This window comes from Panthera onca, chromosome A1 (assembly GCF_046562875.1).
Source record: "Panthera onca isolate mPanOnc1 chromosome A1, mPanOnc1 haplotype 2, whole genome shotgun sequence".
Taxonomy (NCBI): Eukaryota; Metazoa; Chordata; class Mammalia; order Carnivora; family Felidae; genus Panthera; species Panthera onca.
In genome coordinates, this window is record NC_138339.1 from 97,619,050 (window position 1) to 97,644,417 (window position 25,368).

At 34.4% G+C, this 25,368-nt stretch overlaps 1 protein-coding gene across 1 annotated transcript in view; it reads left to right on the top strand.

Moving 5' to 3' along the window:
• Positions 1-25,368, top strand: part of TBCA (tubulin folding cofactor A) — a 77,386-nt gene that overhangs the window by 41,945 nt on the left and 10,073 nt on the right. The window contains exon 2 of the mRNA XM_060635499.2: positions 19,519-19,624. Coding sequence (XP_060491482.1) covers positions 19,519-19,624 — 106 coding nt within the window. The remainder of the gene's footprint in view (positions 1-19,518; positions 19,625-25,368) is intronic.

A 25,368-nucleotide genomic window follows, 5' to 3' on the forward strand; every position in this document is an offset into this window, starting at 1 on the left:
ATTGCTTTCTTTATGGAATTTGGCCTAAAGACCACTGAGCATTTATTACCGTTCAGATACCATATGTAAGGTAGAAAAATAAACTTAAGTTAAGAAAAGTTGGACTTGATTTTTTAAAAGCATTTTGTCACTTATAATGTTACTATATGATTTTTCAAACTAAATATATTGTTTGATAATACAACAAAATGATATGGCTAGTTACTTTCTAAGAAAATGTGAGTTCATTTATAAGCAAATTAAAAATTTAAATAATAGGATAGGTATAAAGTTCATTGTCATTTACTAATGTTAATAATCCTAACATATAGAGAGATATGTACTAGTATTAATTAAGCTATTGTTGCTGCCATATTAAGATTTATTTTAAAAATTGTTTTAAACTGTTAATTAATATGACATTAACTTCTACAATTGGGAATTTTGAATAGAATATTTTGGCACTTAATATAGGGTAAAAATATACTTCAGAAATTTAGAAATAGAAATTTATCAAATATTATAGTCAGAATTTTGACTATTAACTGCCTCTCATTTTGGATTCCAAGTAGGGTGTTTGATAGAAAATGGTTAACAAGATCTTAACATGTAAGTTGAAAAGTATTCTGTGCTCAAATATATTTGAGAGGGGCTGAGTTAAAGTTTAACATGTTTTGTTGTAGGATTATTCAAAAGCTTTCACGGTGTGAACCTTTAAGAGGGGAACAGAAAAATGCAATATTTCCTAAGTTTTATTCATAAACATCTTTTTCTTTTGACATCTATTAACATCTCTTTGAAGAGCATTCCTTTTTCTTCTGTGAGAGATAGCAGTTGTTACCACATTTGAAAATTGGCTATTTTGTTGTATTTACATGGTGATTTAAAAGATAGATTTGCCCCCCATGGGGCGCCTGGGTGGCTCAGTTGGTTAGGGTTCTGACTTCAGCTCATGTCATGATCTGACAACCTGTGAGTTAGAGCCCTGCATCAGGCTCTGTGCTGACAGCCCAGAGCCTGGAGCCTGCTTCAGATTCTGTGTCTCCCTCTCTCTCTGCCCCTCCCCTGCTCATGCTCTGTCTTTCTCTGTCTCAAAAATAAATAAAAACATTAAAAAAAAAATTTAACAGATAGATTTGCCCCCTAAATATAAACAAGTTTGAACTAGCTCCTATGTCTTTCTTTTTCTTTCTCTTTCTTTCTTTCTTTCTTTCTTTCTTTCTTTCTTTCTTTCTTTCAAGATTTTAAGTAATCTCTACACCCAATGTGGGGCTCGAATTTACGAGCCCTAGATCACGAGTTGCATGCTCCAACACCTCAGCTAGCCATGTGCCCCATCCCATGTCTTTCTTTAACCCCAAATGCTACTGTTATTACCTGGGTTTTTTAGGTTGACCAGAGAAGGGTGTTTATTACAGGTATGTCCATATATAATCATGATAGTCTATCCACAGAATCAGAATCCTGAAAGATTCTATCAAATAACTCATCTGAAATAGTCTAGGAAGACTATGTAGAACAACTTGCAAAAAGTTGTGATACTCTTGAAATGCCATAAAATTCATAGTGTATTCTTCTATTTTGGTGAGGTAAAGTTAGAGGTTTTTTATGTTTTTACATGCTAACACATTGTTCACGGGGCAAGAGCTAAGGGTGGTGTGCCTCCAGTTGTAAAAATGCAACATTTTTAAACAGTGTTTACTGACAAATTCGGGAAGTCAGGCTGTAAAATGACTGTTTTACTCTGAGTAAACCATTGAAAAAAAAGAGTGTAATATTAGAGATAACACAAAGTTTTTGAAAACTACAGACTATAGTTAATGTGACATAGACAAAAAAGATTTTCAGAGTCATTGGGAATCACTAATCTAATCCTAGAATAATTCAGAAAATTTTACTATATTGAATTCTAAAACCAGATTTGCTAGCTGTTAAAATTGTATCACATATGGGTCTATATCAAGTATCATTACCAAATATTATTTGAGTAAAGACTTAAAAATTTGACTTGTATGAAAAAAAATGATTTAAACATGGTAAAGTACAAAATAAATATACATTTGAAGTAGGTTGTTTAGCATGTGCCAAATTACTGTACTTGTATACCTTTAGATGGAATATAGTGTGAAAATTATTTTCAACTCTTACATTTTTTCTGAGTGGGAATTCTTATTAATTATTTTATCGTTTTTCTGTTATAAAGGACTTAAACAAGACCTCGGTATCAGTAATTTAAACACAGGAGAAATCTTTGTTTCTTCTTGAACCATTTTGACCTAATGAACAGATCTTGGTACAAAAAACTGAAAAAGCACATATCAAAGTACCTTTGTATGATGCTCATAATCCCAAAGCCATGAGTTTTTCCGTTGCATCCTAGAGCTCTACAACTGAAATATCTCAGATTTAGCTCCAAAATGTTCACATCAGTAATTCCATAAATAACTTGAGTTAATGGATCACCAAGAATAATTATTATAGTAAAATATCATTAAATTGGGCTTATTTTATAATTTGATGAAATTCAGATATTCTAAGTGATGTCAACTTATTTATGAGAAGTGACAGTCATGGATCAGCTAAAGTCATTTTCATTAAATGATATTTTCTTTGCTCATTTTGGTCTTGATAACCTATATTAATTTGGAGTAAATATATAGTTCATGAACTATCTGAATGTTTTAGGCAAGCTGAACTATCTCACAGAACAGAATGACGATGTTGGATATTCCTCTGTTAATACTGTAGTTTGTCAGGGTCTTTCTTCAGATGATGCCTCAAATCCCTTTTATATCTAAGTTATATATATGTAGAAGTAAATTATGAATAGGGGCGCCTGGGCGGCTCATTCGGTTGAGTGTCTGACTTTGGGTGAAGACAGGATTTCATGGGTTGTGAGTTTGAGCCCCACATTGGGCTTGCTGCTGTCAGCGCAGAGCCTGCTTTGGATCCTCTGCCCCCCTTCGTCTGCCCGCCTCCCAGTTCCACTCTCTCTGAAAAATAAATAAACTTAAAAAATAAAGTAAATTATGAATAATCATAGTACCAATGCCATTCTTCCAGTGCAGTAATGTTTACCTACCATGTTTTGTTTTCTCCTTTTAATGCATCTAAGATTGAAATGGCTGGGTTTTGTTTTGTTTCTTTTGTAGCTGTATCACACCCTTGACTCATATTGAACTTGGAAGCCAGGGCTTGATTCTGATGTTGATAGCTCAAGTTGGGGAAAAGGGCATCATTTTGAGTGGGATAATGATAAGCTTAGTTTTCACCCTTGTTTACAATTAGTTGCTGGTGGGATGTCCAAATAGAGATGTTATTAAAACAGAGATATGGGTCTGGACAGAAGATAAAAAGTCAAGTGTATAGAGAGATTTGTGATTTTCAGGTAATAATTAAAACTGTCAGAGGCTTTTGTACGGAGATGAAGCAGCTGTGGGAGGTGCTATTGCTTTTTCATACAAACTTGAAGCTATTCAGAGTATCTTTAGCCCCTTCATTAGTACATACTTTTCAATCTCACTGATAACTCAAAACCTTTAAGGGACAGTTTAGAGAATTAGTGAAATAATTAGTTTACATTTGTGTTTTTTGTATTATTAGTTTCTAAGATTTATTAGCTTGTTAGCCCCTGAGATTCATAATATTGCAAAGAAAATAGTGGTATTCATTTTATATTTGTCATGCATCATTTTAGCTGTTTAGAGAATGTCCCATCATATATATTAAAATTAAATTATTAAAGTATATGTTCTATTTGAGCAGTGAATATATCTTGAACCATCTCCAGTTTAGGAGATTAACTGAAGGGTACTGGGAGATGGTAAGGTAACAAATACCATAAATTAAACATTTAATTTCTTTCATTTAGATACACAAGAATTGATAACTTGTTGCTTCCAGTGATGAGAACTGAGCTGCTGGGATTAGGGTGTGGGTGGTGGGTTGCTTCACTTTGTACTCTTTTGTGCTATTCATATTTGAACCATGGAATGATTTTACTTTGGGAACGGATAAAAGAAATTTAAATATTGAAAATTGCTTTATTTACTTCAGACGTGAGATGGTATGATATGTTAGTATTGACACTGGAAGTTACAAGTCATGTTTTCAAATCCTAATTTCACCATCGCCTGGCCAGCTGTCATTAGGTGAGTCATTTCACCTCTTTGAATCACAGTTTCCCATTTGAAAATGGAGATGACTGCCCTGTTTACCTCTCAGGGTAATTGTGAGTGTGTTCAGTAAACATACCTGTGAGGCACACACTGTCATGGGCACTGAGAAGGGGGCACATTTTCATTTGTATGGGCATCCACTATCAAGTGTAGAAGTAGACGAAATTTAACCTACTTTGGTAAATCCTATATGCCATGAAGATCCATAGGAAGGATTTACAGTAGCAGCTTGGGAGTGGTAGGGAAGAAGTTCGAGTAGTCCTTCAGGAAGACAAGGACATTTTTGAGTTTAATTTTGAAGAATGAGTGAGCTGGGGGAAGAGGATAAAGAGCAAAGAAGGTATTCTAAGAACAAGTTCCAGCTCCAACTCCAGCTTATTTGATGCATGTTGGTGTGTAGCACATTTTTGTTTTATTTAAGACAAGACTGTAGCATGTTCTTCCTTCATTTTCCTGATCCCCCAAATTTTGACTATAGTAATTGGTTGAAATATGGGGAAATCTCACTTGGGACTTTATAATGACCTCAAAAGTGAGGAATCCCTAAAACTCAACTAAATTTTTACTACACACATTTTACTGTATAGACCATAAGTATTAAATCATCAGATTCTGATGTTAGCCTTCAGTTCTTTCTTACTAAGGAACTAGTGAGAATTCTTAGTTAAGGGGCTAAGCCTCTCATTTGCAGTCCACTTGCATTTTCCCAAATGAGTAGATTTTTTTTCCTGCGTCTCTCTTGGTATTTTTGTTCCCATATCCTTTTGTATTTCTTCTGTGTGCCTGGTGTCTCATTACTATACCTTTAGTTTACAGAAGCCTACAATTCACTCTTTTACTTTGATTTCTATACACTGCTTTCTCCTGTTGTGTTTGGCAGAAAAACTTGCTTTACTTGTTAAGTCATGTATATAACTTCTTTTTCTAATCTTGAATATTTTTTCCCTCGTCACTGGGAAAGATACAGATTTTAAATCCATTTGACAAGTTATTGAGCTCTAAGTTGTAAGTACATACAGTTTCCCTGGTGCCATATTGTTTCCTTTGTAGCACCATTAAACATCTTACCCCCATAATAGTTTATAGACTTTTACTGTTGAACTATCTAATACCCACTCTTCTGTAAGTTACGGTTTAGAGGCATTGATATTTTACTGTATAATATCCAGTATCCTGTAAATTATAGAAGTACTTTGTAAATTGAAAATATGATATTACTTATTATGGATATTAGCCTCCAGTAACCACCATGATTATTAAAAATAAGCACAAATGTTTAAATTTTTATAGAGGTTTAAAGTGTGAAATAGAGACTTCTGCACAAAATTTATGTGGAGTATTGTTAAAACAATAGAAAACATAAAATTGGGTATCATATAAGTATTTTCCTCTACCGTTTTCATGTTTATTTGTACTTGAGAAGAAGAAATGAGGTATCTCAATTTCTGAGTGATTTATCAGTTCAGAATGAATTAATCCAAAGTAAGAAAACATTATTTCATACCTGTAGAACAATCTTCTGCTATTAATGACTCTTTAACTTGAGATGCTTTTAGCTTCAGAGTAATAGAAAATCAAGCTATATGTGGCTTAAACAGTAAGGGTATTCATCATCTCATACGATAAAGAAATTGGAGGTAGAGTGTTTCAGAGTTGCTTAATTCAGTGGTTTAATACCATCATCAAAAACTCAAGTTCTCTAACATCCCAGAGTGACCTGTCCTTTTAGGCTGGATCTCCTCATGATCCCATAGTACTTGCCACAAGTGGCAGGTGTCACAGGTGATGATGTCTAGGGGAGAAAATGGAATTATATCTGCTTGTAATGCATTTATGAAGAATGGCAACCTTCTCAGAAGCCCCCAACAGATGGCCTTTATGTAGCTATGGCCGCAAATGGATCACTTATACATGCCTAAGCTATCACTTGGCAGAGGGTATGATTGGATTCTTTCTTTTTAGAGGTTATGCCCTGCTGCTTGGATGATCATAAACAAAATTAGATTCTGTTGGCAAGTAAGAAGTGGCTGTTGGATAGGCAACCAATAATGCCTTTTGCAGTTGAGCCCATTTTAACTTTTTTTTAAATGTGTTCAAATGTTTAAACACATTTTAAAAAAGTTATAAATAGATAACTATAAGTTATAAATAGATCAGTGGAACAGAATAGAGAACCCAGAGGGGGACCCACAAATGTATGGTCAACTAATCTTTGACAAAGCAGGAAAGGGTGTCCAATGGAAAAAAGACTGCCTCTTTAGCAAATGATGCTGGGAAAATTGGGCAGCGACATGTAGAAGTGTGAAACAGGACTACATTCTTATCCCATACACAAAAATAAATTCAAAATAGATGAAACACCTAAATGTAAGACAAGAAACCATCATAATCGGAGAGGAGAAAACAGGCAACAACCTCTTTGACCTTGGCCGCAGCAACTTCTTACTAGACACGTCTCCCACAGCAAGGGAAATAAAAGCCAAAGTGAACTGTTGGGACCTCATCCAGATAAAAAGCTTTTGTACAGCACAGGAAACAATCAACAAAACTAAAAGGCACCAATAGAATGCGAGAAGATACTTGCAAATGACATATCGGATAAAGGGTCAGTATCCAAAATCTGTAAAGAACTTGTCAAACTCAACACCCAAAAAACAAATAATCCAGTGAAGAAATGGGCAGAAGACAATAATAGACACTTTTCCAAAGAAGATATCCAGATGACCAACAGACACATGAAAAGATGCTCAATATCACTCATCATCAGAGAAATACAAATCAAAACCATAATGAGATGCCACCTCACACCTGTCAGAATGGCTAACTTTAACAACTCAGGAAACGAGATGCTGGTGAGGATGCAGAGAAAGGGGGACCCTTTTGCACTGCTGGTGGGAATGCAGACTGGTGCAGCCACTCAGGAAAACAGTACGGAGGTTCCTTAGAAAATTAAAAATAGAACTACCCTATGACCCAGCAGTTGCACTACTAGGTATTTACCCAAAGAGTACAAAAATGCTGATTTGGAGGGGCACGTGCACCCCAGTGTTTGTAGTAGTGTTATCAACAATAGCCAAGTTATGGAAAGAGCCCAAATGTCCATCCACTAACAAATGGATAAAGAAGATGTGGTGTGTGTGTGTGTGTGTGTGTGTATGTGTATGTATACACACACACACACACACACACACACACACACACACAGTGGAAAACTACACGATGATCAAAAAGAATGAAATCCTGCCATTTGCAACAACGTGGATGGAACTAAAGTGTATTATGATTTGAAATAAGTCAGTCAGAGAAAGACAAATATCAGATGACTTCACTCATGTGGAATTTAAGAACATCGGGAACATACGGAAAGGATGATGAACACAGGGAAAGGAAAAGAAAAATAAGATAAAGACAGAGTAAGAGACTCTTAAATACAGAGAACAATCTGAGGGTTGCTGGATGTGGGTGAGGGGGATAGGCTAAATGGGTGAAGGACATTAAGGAGGCCATTTGTTGGGATGAGCACTGGGTGTTCCATGTAAGTTACCAATCACTGGGTTCTACTCCTGAAACCAATACTACACTATATGTTAACTAACTTGAATTTAAATAAATTTAAAAACAAATAAATAAAAATGTATTAAGTAGTAGCAAAGACTAACAACTTTGAAATAAAACAGTTCTGGGACACTTAACAGCTATGAGAACTTGGACAAGCTCTGTGAATTGCAGTTTACTTGTTACTAAAATGTAAATAATAATGGTACCTATTTTATAAGGTTGTTTGAGGATTAAATGACATAATGCAGCACGCTTTGACATAGTATCTGGTCCATAGTAAATGATCACTGTGTTAACAGCTTTTATTATCCTATTTTAATTTTAGCTTATCTTGAATGATTAAAGCTTTTGCCTAAATCTGTTTTATATTTTGTGGTATTCCATTGTTGTAACTATCTCTCTTGAGTTGTAACTGTTAAACTTTTCCATAGGGCTAGTTTTGGGAGAAGCAGATTTGATGATGGCCATTGGAAATGCTAAAACATCAAAAGTCCTTCATCCAACCTAACTTCTTTTATAAACATTGCTGTGTTTCTTCAGCTTAATTTTCATTAATATTATCATTTTTCTCAAAGATACACAAAATAATGTAGCTTGTATTTTATTCGTTTCTGAAATATTGATCCTGGTTCAGTTCTCATGAAATCTAAAGACTTTAAAAACATTGTAAGGAGAGATAATGAACAAGAGACTGTAAAAGGGGGATGATACTTAAATAGAACTGTAAGTGTTTAATGCAATAAACTACTTAAAGCTCTGTTCATATTAGGCCCTTGATAAAAGTTTCTTTTTTTCCTTATGTCTCATACAATAAACATCTCAAAAGCATTATTTGTTTCTTCAGAAGCAGGAGAGCTTGTTACTAGTTATGTCAGTAGAGGAGAACTATATCACTCCGGAAAAAGGAAATCATGCTAGGGATCTCAAACAGGCATTTAATACAGGAAATTGATTACATAGGTGTAATCACTTTTATGAAAGTTTTCTTTAACTTTTATGAAATGCTAAAGTTTCATTGGCTGGTCAAGGGTCATCGTAGCCATCACTTACATCATGGTTTTTATGAAAAAAAAAATAGGTTAGACATTCCTTAGCTTTTATTTATTTTTTTATTTTTTATTTTTTTATTATATGAAATTTATTGTCAAGTTAGTTTCCCTACAACACCCAGTGCTCATCCCAAAAGATGCCCTCTTCAGTGCCCATCACCTACTCCTTAGCTTTTAAATAAACATTAAAAACATGATTGAATAGATAAGTGGGGAAAGATATATTTTTGCTGATAAGTTTATTTTAAAAGTTGAAAATGAATAAATTATATATCATTTTAAATATAGTAAATATCATAGTATTACATTTATTTTTCAGTGGATCCTGTGCTGCCCAAAGGAGATTATTCTTACAAATCAAAGTTAAATTAATTTTCTTTTCCAGTAATCACTTCATATTACAACCATAACACTGTGGTGGGGGAGGAATTTTCCTGGAGTTTCCAATTGTCTTTTTTTTTTTTTTTTTTTCAATTGAGAAGAGGCAAAAAATATGACTTCTCTTCTATCTTCTAACTCCTTGTATCTGTTCCTTAGAATCTATTCCAGAGGCACCTGGGTGACACAGTCTGTTTAGAATCCAACTCTTATTTTCAGTTCAGATCATGATCTCACAATTCATGGGTTTGAGTCCTGCGTCAGGCTCCATGCTGACAATGTGTAGCCTGCTTGGGATTCTCTTTTTCCCTCTCTCTCTCTGCCCTCCCATGCTAACTCTCTCTGTCTCTCTCTGAAAAATAAATAAACTTCTAAAAAAGTAAAATTAAAAAATAATCTATTCCATTCCTCTAATTCTTAAAGATGCTGTTGTAAGATTCCACACTAAGATTCTTATTTAGACTCTTTTCCAGGCCTATAGCACAATTTCAATCCTGGGATATTTTTTTTTTTTCTTTACTAGACTGTTGCACTTATATTTACCACGATTTTTTTCTTGATTTTCATCTTCAGTTTGCTGGAGTATATTCTTTAGTAAATTTCTCAGAAAGGGGGCATTATAAATAATTCCTGAATTTTTATAGAAGTAAAAAATATTCCCCTGGCCTATAACTTATTTCATCACCTATCCCAATGACTTCTTGCCTTTTTCAGATCTTAATTCACATATCCTTTTCTTGAAGAGGCCTTCTCTGACCATCCTATTTTAAATTGCAAATCCCACGTATTACCAATCCTTCTTTACTGCTTTTTCTCTTAAAGCACTTATCACATTCTAACACACTATACATTTTGCTTATTTATTTCTTCTCTTTCCCACTAAAAAGTGCCATAGGGCAGAGATTTTTGTAGTTTTGTTCACTAGCTACATCCTTGGTACCTAAAATCATGCCTGGCACATAGGAAACCCTCAGTAAATAATTGCTAAATGAGTCAGTGAATTTTTCCCTTATTATTACAGTTATAAATCAATTTACAAATCATTGTCTCTGAGAACTTGAAGAGATTGGTCCATTGTCTTCTGGTACCTGGTATTATTAATGTGAAATATGTCAATCTTATTTTTTCTCTTTAAAAGTTTTCTTTTTCTTGGATCTCTGGAAATTTTCAGCAGTGTATATAAGATGTATTTTTTTTTTTTTTCATTGATTCTAGTTGGCACTTGTCTTTAAGGTTATTGTTTTTTTCCAGCTCTGGAAAATTTTATTTAAAAAATAATTTCTGGGGACTCCTGGGTGGCTCAGTCAGTTAAGCGACCAACTTCAGCTCAGGTCATGATCTCCTGGTCCGTGAATTCGAGCCCCACGTCAGGCTCTCTGCTGACAGCTCAGAGCCTGGACCCTGCTTCAGATTCAGTGTCCCTCCTCTCTCTCTGCGCCCCTCTCCAACTCATGCTGTCTCTCGCTCTGTCTCTCAAAAATAAATAAATGTGAAAAAAAATTTTTTAATCTTATCCTGCTTTTTTTCTGTACTATCTACAATTCCTATTGATTATCAGATTTATCTTCTTTTCCCTGAATGTGCCATTTTCCATATTTTTCTCGTTAACTTTTTATCTCTTTAAAGTTTGATATGTTTATTGATAGTTAAACAGTGAAATCTGGCATACTATTTTCTCTGACTAAAAGGAAATAACATCAAGGCTAAAATAGGATAGATTGATATAATATTTGTATTTTGTTTATTATTACTAATAATGAATGGCAAAGGTGGCTTATCACATCAGTAAGAAAAGGAAGTATTCATTAGTAAATGATCACTTATCATTTATTGGAAAAGGACTTGGTCTAATTTCTTATCAGGCACTATATATTTTAAATACTATGCAGTAAAATATAATACATCCTATAGAATTATGAGTAGGGATGTTCATTACAGTATTATTTATAATATGGGAATGGCCTAAGTATCCAATAAAATAATACTTTATTAAGCTCTCCTACTGGTACTATGAAATGGTTTGTAGCCACTAACAGCTACATTTTTATTTTTTTTTTAATTTTTTTTTTAACGTTTATTGATTTTTGAGACAGAGAGAGACAGAGCATGAATGGGGGAGGGTCAGAGACAGGGAGACACAGAATCTGAAACAGGCTCCAGGCTCTGAGCTGTCAGCACAGGGCCCGACGCGGGGCTCGAACTCACGGACCGTGAGATCATGACCTGAGCCGAAGTAGGACGCTTAACCGACTGATCCACCCAGGTGCCCCAACAGCTACATTTTTAAAAAAATGTTTAGTAATATTGAAAATGATACACTAAGCATAGCATGAGGTAGAAACTTGTTGAATCATTAATGTTGTATACCTGAAAATAATGTAACAATGTGTGTCAACTGTACTTCAGTAAAAAAAAAGAAAGACAATGATACATTTTTCCAATTATTTATATACACGCACATATGAATTTTTACACATATGTGTTTGAAAGAAAAGGACTATGGAAAGTATTAAAAATGTTAATATAGGGGCACCTAGGTGGCTTTGTTTGTTAAGTGTCCAGCTCTTGGTTTCTGCTCCGGTCATGATTCCACGGTTCCTGGGTTTGAGCCCCACATTGGGCTCTGTGCGGACAGCAACGAGCCTGCTTGTTTATCTCTTTCTCTCTGCCCTTCCCCTGTTTGTATGTGCTCTCTCTCAAAATAAATATTTTTTAATGTTAATACAGTTCCATAATCCCTTATATGAAACACTTGGGTCCACATGTATTTCTGCATTCCAAATTTTCTTAGATCTTTGAACAGTAATAGGTTTTCATAACATCTGAAGAAGTACTCTATAATCAAACATGTTAATATTTCTGCAGTGAAACATGGGACTATTCACATTAAGTAGGATACATAAAGTTTATAATTTCATGTCAGTTGAGGTTATATTTTGCTGCCAAATCAATTTGTGCCAAGCTTAATTTTTAAATTTCCTTTTTAAAAAACGTTTTTGGACTTTGGAATTGTGTGCATTTTGGACCAATAGTTATTTAAGCAATGAGACTACGAATGTTTTTTTAATTTTAATTTTTTATAATTTTTCATGTATTTCTGTATAAGACCGTATAATTATTTACAGAAAAATATTTTAGTAACAAATTTAAAAACTGTGAATATATACTTGAGTTAAGCTTTCTTACTAAATCTTAGCCTTCCCCCAAAGGAAGGGAATAGAGTCAGAAGATATTCACTCAGTGATTTAGCAAATACTTATCCAGTGTCTATTATTTTAATAAACATAGATAGCCTTATAGACTATCAAGAAAGTTAATATTTCAAAGTATGATATAATACCATTTCACATTCTTCTTATTGTCAGAAACTTAATATTCTGAAAATTCCAGTAGTTGATCAGGATGCCGAGGAGCACTAGGATATTTCATACAGTGCAGTGTGGGTATCAAGATACAACTACTTTGGAAAGCAATTTGATACTATCTAGTGAAGTTAATTAAACTTATATATGCTGTATCATGTCATGTGACTTTTCATTAATACATTGATTTTACTGTCTGGGAGTGGAACCTTTTCAATTTCTCCTGCTGCATCTTGCCCCCTGACACTTTTTATTCACTGTAATTTTATATGTGAGCATTACTAGGTTTCTGTGATTTTTTTTTTTCTTTTTCCAGGCAGTACATTTGCTGTTCAATAACTTGCTTCCTGAGCCTTTTCACGAAATAGGGCTTTTTATTTTTTTTTTAATTTTATTTTTTATTTTTTAAAATTTACATCCAAGTTAGCATATACTGCCACAATGATTTCAGGACTAGATTCCTTAGTGCCCCTTACCCATTTAGCCTATCCCCCCTTCTACAACCCCTCCTGTAACCCTCAGTTTGTTCTCCATAGTTATGAGTCTCTTCTGTTTTGTCCCCCTCCCTGTTTTTATATTATTTTTGTTTTCCTTCCCTTATGTTCATCTGTTTTGTCTCTTAAAGTCCTCACATCAGTGAAGTCATATGATTTTTGTCTTTCTCTGACTAATTTCACTTAGCATAATACCCTCCAGTTCCATCTACGTAGTTGCAAATGGCAAGATTTAATTCTTTTTGACTGCCTTGTAATACTCCATTGTATGTATGTATGTATGTATATATGTATATACTACATTTTCTTTATGCATTCATCCATCAGTGGACATTTGGGCTCTTTCCATACTTTGGCTATTGTGGATAGTGCTGCTATAAACATGGGGGTGCTTGTGCCCCTTTTATCCTGTGGATAAATGCCTAGTAGTGCAGTTGCTGGGTCGTAGGGTAGTTCTATTTTTAGTTTTTTGAGGAACCTCCATACTGTTTTCCAGAGTGGCTGCACCAGCTTGCATTCCCACCAACAATGCATCTTCGCCAACATCTGTTGTTGCCTGAGTTGTTAATGTTAGCCATTCTGACAGGTGTAAGGTGGTACAAAATAGGGCTTTTTAAACAAAAACTTTACTTTTTTTTTTTTTGTTTTGATATGCCAACAGCCATGCAAATATTCAGCACCTTTACTTGTCAAATGTGGTATGGAATTAAGAGTCTTTTCCATTTTGCTGGGGTTGTTGTGCTATTTTCTGTAGACAAGCACAATGGAATAGGATGACTTGGATTACCAACCAAAATCATCTGTGGGCCTAGGCATGGAATCCATCTCTTTTATTGCATACTTCTCAAAAATCATATTTTTCTTATTTCTCAAGTTTTGTGAATCACTTTTGTTAGCTTTAGGATTGTTTTGTATATCTCTTTAAGTTGAAAATGTTAAAAGGCAATAGTGAGATTTGTATATTCAGCTTTTTATTCATTTAACAAACATTGAGTGCTTACTATGTATAAAGGTCAAGAATTTCTCTTAATCCCGTCTTCCAGGAACATAAGACCTAGCTAACAAACTGGCTTCAGTGTTGTGTGGTAAACGCTAAGATAGTTAAAGGTTGGATGGAATTAAGTAGCGGTCTTCTAAGTCAGCAACCCTTTTTTGTAAAGGAACAGATAGTATATATTTTAGGCTATGTGGGCCATACAGTTCTATCACAACTACTCATCTCCGCTGTCATTGCATGAAAGTAGTCAGTCACAGGAGATACATAGATGAATGAGTGTGGATGGACACTGAAATTTGAATTCCATATGATTTTTACATTTTTACGTGTTGCAAAATAATTTTTAGCCATTTAAAAATACTAAATTTAATATTACAAATATTTTTTAAACCTTTAAAAATCATTCATAGCCCTCAGACCACATACTAAAACAAGTGGCAGGCCAAATTTGGCTCATTGGCCATAGTTTGCCAATCCTTGTTCTGACCCTTTGAATTACAGGATGTTAATTGAATACGCCTCTTTCTGTTAGTCCATTCCATGTCAGCTACTTTCATTTAGGAGAGTTTAGTAACCTAAGTTAGGATACTATCAGTATCCTTGATATTCTGAATAATAACCATGATGCTATAAAAATAATAAAAATAGTAATAGCACTATTGCTATTGATATCACATTGATGCATTGATGATATGTAAGTTACTCCAGCAAAGATGACAAACTAATTTGCTTATAGGGACCAGGTGTTAGACCTGAATGTTTGGGAAACAGGGAGTTGTGTGAACTGGGGCAAAGTGAAAAGCATATGTCTCATGTAAAAAAAAAACCAGTAGCCACTACTTAGCTCCCATCCAGTATAGGGAAAGCAGCCCCAATGTTCCCTGATGAAAAACATTCAAGAGAAATCCAGACTTATATGTAAGTTAAATTATGTCTCCTAGTTGTTTAATATGGCAACAAATCTGTTTTTTGTTTTTTTAATTCTTTTTAACATTGTGAATCAAAAGCATCTTTAGGAGTCATTTAAGCAGACTGGCAACTAACTTGCCATCTCTGTCCCAGCAAGTTTCTTTAACTGTTTAAAAGGAGCTCCTACAGAAGTTTCTGTAGTGATACCCATTAATGATTTTATTTTGAAATCTTTGATCTCAGAGGATGTTTTTATCTCAATACTGAAAACTGTTAAAGCAGTTTTAAACTATAAGTCAATGCACATTTCTATACTGGATGTTCACATGTTCAACTGTCATAATTCTAAGCTTGAATGTATCCAGTGAATACATACTTGTAGCGGATTTTGTCATCCTAGCAAGTTCTTTTTTCTTTTCTTTTTGTAAACAACTTTACTGAGATATACTTTACATACCATACAAATCATCCATGTAAAGTATACTGTTTATTTGGTTTTAATATATTCATAGAGTTGTACAACTGTCCCCACAGTTATTTTTAGAACATTTCATCACCTGAAAAAATAAACCCCTGACCCTTTAGCAATGAAATTAGACTCCCAGTTCTTCCCTTATCCTTTCTAGTCCTAGGCAACTACTAATCTGTCTCCACAGACCTGCCTATTCCAGATATATCTTATAAATATAATTGTATAAATATGTGGGCTTTTCTGTCTGGCTACTTTGACTTAGCATGTTTTCAAGGTTCATCCATGTTATAGCATAAATCAGTACTCCGTTTCTTTTTATTGTTCAATATTATTCCAGTGTGTGGGTATATCATATTTTATTTGTCCATTCATCATTTGATAGACTCTTGAGTTGTTTTCACATTTTGCCTATTATGCATAATGCTACAGTGAACATTCATGTACAAGTTTTTATGTGGACATATGTTTTCTTTTCTCTTGGGTAGACACTTAGGAATGGAATTACTGATACATATGGTAACTCTCTGTTTAACTTTTTGAGGAATGGCCAAACTTCCAAAGCAGCTGCACCAATTTGCATTCCTACCATTAGGATTTGACGGTTTCAATTTTTCCACATGCCTTGTCAGCAACACTTGTTATTATCTGACTTTTTTTTCTTCCTTTTTAATTATAATCATCTTCATGAATATGAAGTGATATCTCACTGTGATTTTGATGTACATTTCCCTGAAGACTAATGATGTTGATCATCTTTTCATGTGTTTATTGGGCATTTGTATACTATGCAGATTCCCTTTACTGATTTTTTTAATTGGGTTATTTGTCTTTTTATTATTGAATTGTAAGAGTTCTTATATATTCTGGATACAAATTTATCCAATATATTATTTCCACATACTTTCTCCCATTCTGTTGTCTTTTTCACTTAACTAATAGTGTTCTTCAGAGCACAAAAGTTTTTAATTTTGACAAAAGCCAATTTATTTTTTTTTTCTGTTTCTTGTGGTTTTGGTGTTATATCTAGAAAGTCACAGGTTATCAAGGTTTACCCCTAAAAAAAAAGATTTATCCCTAATGTTTTCTTCTAAAAGTTACATAATTTTAGCCTTTTAGATCTTTGATCCATTTTGAATTAATTTCTGTATATGATTGGTGTAAGGTGAGGAGTTGGGGTAGAAGTCACAGGCTTTAACCTCAAAAATCAAACCAGATAAAATATCTGAAAATAATAATAAGTAAATATGTAAATAAGTGGCAGGAGATACATGAAACAAGACTGTCAGAATATTGTGAAGGCTCAGTGAAGAATACATGGGATTTGTTATGCTATTTTCTCTAGATTTTTTGTTTGAAAATATCCATAGCGTTTTTCTAAATACCAATTTATTATAGTTTATTACCACTGTTAATTGTATTGGCCGATTATCTGTATCCTTAGTAGGTATTGGACTGTTAGTTATTAGATGGCCCTTAGTACAAGTTTGGTTATAACTATGAAAATCTTATTTACAGTAAGAAAAACTGTAAAATGAAGACAAATTTTTAATTTCAAGTTCTCTTAATTCTTGATTTACCCAAAACTTTTATTCTACTTAGAATTTTATGAACAGTATGTTTAAATGTGTCATATACAAATTTGTGTAGTTTACAGATATCTACAATGTACTTCTCAAAACTTGTGTTGAGGAACAGCTGTTCTGGAGAATGCTGAGTGGGGAAAAAGTCTTTTTTTTTTTGCCCCAAGTAAGCCTGCAGTTGAACAAAGTTAAACTGATTTCCTTACTGCAAGACTTCTTAGGACCTTTTAACATGCAAATACATATCCTAAATCTGTAAAATTTGGCAAACTGTTTTTTAAGCTTATTTGACCATTCACATACCATGGAGTAGTTTGGAAAACACTGGACTACGTATTTAAGATCATGTTATTGTCATATTTAGATAATTAAATAGTTTAAGTTATTAGTTGATTATCACTCTCCTAATGATTTTCATTTCTTAAAGTTTCTCCTTGTGTCCATCCTTTTCTATTGCTGTTACTTCTTTTTGTAGTTTCCTGTCATTTATTTATTTGTCTAACTACTGAAAGTGACCAGATTTTGAAATTGCTGTTTCTCTGTGAGTATGGGTTTGTAACAATAATGGAAAATATTTTCAGTTAATTATGTCTTTTAAGTATAACAAATTATGACTTTATATTTGTACTTGTTATTTTAACTAGTACAAGTTTTTGCAAAACTTGCAAAAGAGCCATGTTTAGAGAATTAAAACTATTAAATGTATTTAGGTGTCTTTCTAATTGAATTTTGCTTTATTCCAGAAAACTTAGAAAATATTGGTAAAGGAATAGCTAGCAAACTTTAACATTATTCAAAATTGACAAAACTGGTGAACTTTGATCCAAATCAGGAAAGATGGCACCATTACGATGGAGAAGCATAGGAGGATGATGAACATTAGCCTAAGGGTGATATTCAGTGTCAGATCTCTAAATGAGGCCAGTGAATACCACTGACCGTTGGCATTTTATATGCAGTAGTGAATGAGTGAAGGACTATAATAATGGTAGCTCACTACTTACTATTGCATTTGTATTAATATTCAGCTATAGGAATGTTTTGAAAGTCAAGTGAAGAATAAACTCAAAGGTAAAAGCCCCCCCCCCAAAAAAAAATTGTAACTCTCATCTGACTTCGCCTACCCCAAATCATTAGTGCTTTACTCCTCAGGTAACCACAAATAGTACTTTCCCAAGTGTCCTTTATTATTTGTTTCTTGAGTATCCTCTGTTGTTTGTTAATATTCATTGTAACATAAAATTTTGTATTTTGTATCTATTTTGTACCTTAGCTTTTTCACTTTCAAGTACTTCAGAACAAGGGTATGAAGGTCATATAATACTTTACTGTAAATATTGTTATCATTTTATTATATTTTCTTTTTGTTCTGTCATGAACACGAGATCATGAAAGACCAGATGAACCTTGCTTACACACCTCAAAATTCCAAACTGGACCATTTTTAGTGTTTTAATATTTAATTTGTAGTTTATGTGGTGATGTAAATCCAAATTTAAAATCTGATTTAAAAGGACAAAATATTTTTTTTAGATTTCTGAACTTATATTAAGACCTATTAGAATATGAAAATTAAATATTTTGAAATACACTTAAAAATTTTCATTGCAAATGATTAAACAAGAGCCATGTTCTAATAATGATTTTTAAATTCCATCCCATCAACATATATGTAGAAATAAGTAAGCAAACCAGATGGAGAAAGCTGCTTTTAATATGTATGGTCTGTGAAAGCTTTTTATTCTACTTGAGATATTGTGTATATCAGAATATTACTGTTTTCTTGAACTACATTTTTGTTTTATATTAAAACTTTTATTAATCAGGATTACAAGAGATTGAGCTATTATGGTTAATTGCATTTTGGTTATCTGAGGAATAATCAGTGGAACTTTGTATTTCTCTATTCCAATTTATTGTTGAAAATCTCCTGATTTATTGATAAAGATCAATACCTTTTCTTGCTTTAGTAAGTAAATATGTGTTTCCACTATTTGTCTATAAGAGAACCATGTCTAAACTATCTACCCCAGTCCCTCACACAAGGAAAGTCAGGGATAAGATCAAATGCACAGTAAGCGATTGTTAAATAAGTTTATTGTTGTCTTTCTTTGTTTTGGATTTGGAATGCAATATACTGATTTTTTCCCAGTAAGCTGAGCTTTTTCCATTATGTTGTTTCAAGTACATGTATAAAAGTTTGGAAAACATATATTAATAATAAAGCTAGACAGAAATACTAGTAATAATAATTTTGAGTGTGTTTTTTACATTGTAAATACAATTATTATAGTGAAATATGTTTTTAATTAAAAATTTAAGAGTTTTATGTTTTGAAGTTTGCACCTGCTTTAGAGAGGTATAGAATATCATGGGCCTGAGGATCAGACGTATTACATCTATGGCTAAAGTATTTTTCTTTCCTTCCTCTCCTCCTCCCTATCTAGTACACATACTTTGCTATTTTAAGCATGTTTTATATTTACATAGTTTCTTTGTTTCCTGTGATCTGTTTGCTAGAGAGAAAGTTAATTCTTGGAAACATTTCTGATTTATTTATAGACTGGTCAAAGAAAAAATGATGTATGAAAAGGAAGCAAAACAACAAGAAGAAAAGATTGAAAAAATGAAAGCTGAAGATGGTGAAAATTATGCCATTAAAAAGCAGGTAAAACTGAATCTTTGGGGTACCTAGGTGGCTCAGTCAATTAAGCATCAGACTCTTAGTTTCAGCTCAGGCTCAGGTCATGATCTCATAGTTTGTGGCTTCGAGTCCTGCGTTGGGCTGTGCACTTCCAGTGCGGAGCCTGCTTGGGATTCATATTCTCTCTCTCTCTCTCTCTCTCTCTCTCTTTCTCAAAAATAAATAAATAAACCTTAATACACACACACACACACACACACACACACACATACATATATATATATGACCTAGTATTATATTAAATATACTTGTATATTTAAATTTACAGATATTTTTGTAAATATTTTGATTTGAAGACCACCAAAATAAATATATATGTTACCCTTTTTAGTGGCTTCTCCTGATTTTCCTCATGACAAATTTCAGTTTCCTTAGTACTGCATACAAGGTTCTTCTTGATTTGAGTGCCTGCCTATCCACCCTTATCTCTTGCCATTCCCTCCCTGGACCTTTTCATTTCCTGATCATGCTCTTTTCCTTTGCCGCAGACATACTGCATATGTGTGAGATGTTCTTCCCACTTCTCTTACCTACCTTCTCCTTATAAATTCGTGTTTATCCTTTAAACATCCCCTACACTCTACCTAAAGATGGAGATAGGTGCTCCTCCTCTCTTGTCCCATAACAGCTTATTTATTCTCATCATAGCATTTTTTTTCAAATTTTTATTTAAATTCAAGTTAGTTAACATACTCTGTAATGATGATTTCAGGAGTAGAATTTAGTGATTCATCACTTACATAAAACACCCAGTGCTCATCCCAACAAGTGCCCTCCTTAATGCCCATCACCCATTTAGCCCTTCCCGCCACCCACCTCCCTCCATCACACCTCAGTTTGATCTCTATTCTTAAGAGTCTCTTGTGGTTTGTTTCCCACTCTCTTTTTTCCCCCTTCCCATCTGTCCATCTGTTTTGTTTGTTAAATTCCACATATGAGTGAAATCATGTGGTATTTATCTTTCTCTGACTGACTTATTTCACTTACCATGAAACACTCAAGCTCCATCCACATCATTGCAAATCCATCATAGCATCATAGCATAGCTGACACTTGTTTCATAATTCCTTGAGAAAATAGAAGCTATTGGGGACTTTCTCTTTTTCCCATGACAAAATCTTTCAACCTATCTGCATCTGTACCTGTACTACCTTCCTTCCTATTAGAATGGATTATATTCCCTAACCCTTGTTAGAACCATCACTGATACTGTTTTCATGTCTTTGTCCTCATCTTACATCACCTCAACAGCATTTGACACAGGTAAGCAAGCACTCTCCTTGAAGCATTCTTTTATATTAGCATCTTTAATAGGATAGCCTCCTGTTTTCCTCCTGTTTCACTATCCTTATTCTTCAGTCTCCTTTGCTGAAACCCTCCTCCTCCCCCTGTGCTGTCTTCCCCCACCCTGCACTCCCCTGTGTGTGTGCGTGTGTGTGTATTTTAACCTTTAAGAGTTCTGTCTACAATCTCTGGGTAAGCTCATACCATTCTATAACTTTTAAGTATCGTTTTTATGTCTACTCATTTATTTACTCAACAGATATTTATTGAATCCCCTGCTACTTGCCAAATACTGTTCCAGGCATTCTTTTAGGTATGGCCTTTAAAAGAGCAGCAAAACAAACAAAAAACCAGAGTTACTGCTTACTTGGGAGGGACTAGTGCCAGTATCTCCCAATTTATATCTCTAGCCTTGACCATTCCAGAGATACATATATTCAACTAATCACCTACTTGATATTCTCTTGGGTGTCCAAAATAAAAGTCTGGGGCACCTGGGTGGCTGAGTCGGTTGAGCATGCAGCTCTTGATTTTGTCTCAGGCCATGATCCCAGGGTCATGGAAGCAAGCCTCATGTTGGGCTCTGCACTGAGTGTGGAGCCTGCTATAGTCTCAGTCTCTCTCTCTCTCTCTCTCTCACTCCCTCCCTCTCCCCCTCTCTCCCTCTCTCCTCTCTCTCTCTTTCCCTCCCCCCCCCCGCCCTTCTCCCCTGCTCACTTGCTCTCTCTCTAAAATAAAATAAAAATAAAATAAAATAAAATAAAATAAAATAAAACAATAAAATCTTGGTCTTCGCTTAAACTAACCCACCTTCCCCAAACAAAAAGCCGTTCCTTCTCTTGTTATCCCCTTTCAGTAAATGATACCTCCAGTCATCCCAATACCTAAAGCCAAACATTTAGTGGGTGTCTTCCTGGTGCTTCTCTCTCTCTCTAATAATCACAGCTAATATAAGCAAGTCCTGTTTCTTATTCCATTTCTTTGCCTTCTGCCACCACCCCTAATCGTGTTCACTATCATCTTTTGCACATGCTATTGCAAAAGCCTCCTCCTAGTTGGCATACATCTTTGTCTCTTTGACACCTCCATTCCCTCCCACCACAGCAGCCAGATTGATCTCTTTAAAATAGTACATCAGGGGCGCCTGAGTGGCTCAGTCAGTTAAGCATTCGACTCTTGGTATCAGCTCAGACTGTGAAATCAAGAACCATGTTGGGCTCTGCACTGAGTGTAGAGCCTACTTGGGATTCTTTTTCTACCCCTCCCCCCCCCCCCCAGCTTGAATTCTTTCTCTCAAAATAAATAAACTTCAAAATGGAACATCAGATCTTTTTCTCCTTTACTTAAAATCCATTGTGCAGTGCACATAGAATAAAATCCAGATGACACTAAGAAAAAGGAGAGTATAGGGGCGCCTGGATGGCTCAGTTGGTTAAGCATCGGACTCTTGATTTTGGCTCAGGTCATGATCTTGCAGTTTGTAAGTTTCAGTCCTGTATTGGCCTCTTTGCTAACAGGGCAGAGCCCGCTTGGCATTCTTTCTCTCCTCGCCGCCCCCCCCCCCCCCACCTCTCTTTCTCTGCCCCTACCCTGCTCTCTCTCTCTCTCAAAATAAATAAATTTTTTAAAAAAGAATATAAACAAGCTTATGCAGATTGTATCTTAAGACTTCTTTTTAAAATTAGAACACAGTGCAATCACAGTGGCTTTTATCATATAAATTATGTTACAAATTATAATAGCGAACACTCAACCCAGACTTAATTCATCAGTGTTAAATCACTTAAAATGGATTTTTCTGCAGGCAGTTGCTATCTGTGGTGCAAAACGAACACAGTGTCATTTAAAACATCCAGGAAGAAAACCTTCTTAATTTTTGAGCTTCTGGGAGAGCCTGCCTTCCTCTGTGTGTGGTAAAGCAGAGGACATTTTTGTATAAGATACTCATAAATTAAGGGAGGATTTGTAAACAGATTTATAGATGTAATATGTCCCCCAATATACTGACCTTTAGGATATAACTGCTCTTCATAAGGATTTATATGTGGAATATAACTTTTTGATTTTTAAGATTATGATAGTTAAATGCTTTTGAAGTATGTACTTCTGTAAATATTTGTATCACTCTTATACCTCTCTCACTTTAATGCCCTGTATCGTTTTCCAACATCTAATAAGAAATAGTATGATATAGTATATAACTTCATTTCATTCACGTCCTTCTTCTCTTGAAATAAGGCTAATTTTTCCAGTTGTGTAGGTATTGACCTCACTTAGTTTTTTCTTTGCCCTCTTCTTTTAATCACCAGTAACATATTAAAACATAGCTGTATAACTAGGATAGGAGTTGTAAGTTACTGAAGTGAAGAATAAATATGTTGTCTTTCTAAATAAAATTCTACAAATGTCACAGATTATCACGGAATTTGTTTTACTATGTGTATATTGATCATCTTTCATTAAAGTTACTGCTTTATAGGTAAGGATTAACTCTTCATTGAATCCTGTGCTCTAATTGTTATTTAAAAGTATTAGCCTCTTACTACATTATCATTGACTACATATGCAGTTATAAAAAGGGGAAATTTTTTGTTTAAAAATCCTATCTGCATTCAGCCATGTCAAAATTCTCTGCTTTGTCACAGCAGTCATGGTTTATAACATGATTGCTTAGGTTCCTAGTCCACTTCACACTTACATTCAAAAATACCATCCCATATCTAATTACAGAACAGTAAGTCTTTCTGTTTACTGCGATTATCAACCTGCAGTGTATACAGTTGTCAACTGCAATTTTATTTGTTTGATGAAACCTTGTCTTTAACTCAAGCTACGTGCTTTTCTCAATTTCCTTTCCCTAGTTTAGCTATACGGTGGTCAGAGATTCATGGTTTTTTTATATGCAGTGGGAGTTGCATTGCCAGAAGCACTGCTTTATTCCTGTTTGCCTACAACTTTAATGTCGGTAATAGTTTCTTTACATCTGCTGTGCCCCTCGTAGAAAATATCAAGGAAGCCAAGTGCTGTGTTTTGTGGGTTCTCTCCTCGTCTCACTGTAGTTCTGAGCTAAATACTCTCCTTAGCCACTTCTCACTACTTTGGCTCTTTTGTCATTTGGATCCATTTTGCTCTGGCTATCCTGGATCTTCTGAACCGGAACTATCTTAATAACACACATTTATAATGTCAGTCCCTACCAAACTTCTTACCTGTAATTGGTTGTCCAAATTGGACTTTCCTGGACTAGGCCTAATTTTGGTTTTTGTAAAATAAGTAACTAGGCAGAAGACGGATGCTAAGAGGCCAAAATACCAGTCAGTCAAAGAATTCATCTTTTCTGGCTCAACAGTGTAACGCAACCTTCAGATATTGCCCAAATTGATTTTGGTCCTCTGCTCACCATATCCCTCTTCTTCTCTACTCACCTCATCTAAATTAGGGATGGATGCAGAGGATTTTGCCCTCAACTAGTGAAGGTATTCTGGTCTTTTGTTTTTTTAAACCTATCTTGGAGCAGAAGTGATTAGCAGTGGTAATCAAACATGTATCCCTGTTATTTCACCTGAGGCATGACTCCTCTTATTTTCCAGAGGTAATATTAAAAAAACCAAACTGGTACAATTTTTCCAACAAGGATTTATAGTTATTACATATAATTGCAGAGTTGTAAATGTGTCTTTTTGAGAAAGATGCACACACATTGTTTTGTGATTTACTTGAAACATGAGTTAAACATTCATAATTGGATGTTTCTTTTTCCTAAAATGGAGAATTTTTTTCTTCAAATATGTGGAAAATAATAGGAAGCTTAAGTCGAAAAGAGGAATTTGATGAAGTGTCTTTCACAAGATTGATTCTGCAAGAAACACCATATTTTATCAATAACAAAAATATTCAAAATAGCTTCCACTGATGCAAGAAAATGTTATTGCCTCTTGTTACCTATACTCAAGTTTATAAATGATACTCTATACACTTGTTTTGTGTTTTGTTATAGATTCACAGGAAGTTGCAATAAATGTTCAGGGAAGTCACATATACCCTTCACTATTGCTGCTGCATTGTTAGTAATGGTATCTTGTATAATTATAATATCCAGACCACGAAACGCACCACAGACCTTATTTATATTTCACCTGTTACACATGTACTCATTTGTGTGTGTGTGTTTGTATATAGTCCGATACAATTCTGTAACATGTGGTATGTATAACTACAACCACAATCAAGATGGAAAACTATTCCATCACAAGACTGTCTGTGCTACTTCTTTGTAGTCCCTGACCTCCACCCCTGAATCCTAAGTAATTAATACTGTTTGAAGGATCATACAGTATGTAATCTTTTGAAATTGGCTTTTTCCTTGAGGAAAATAATTCCTTGAGGTCCACTAAAGTCATAGAGTCTATCAACTTTGTTTCTTA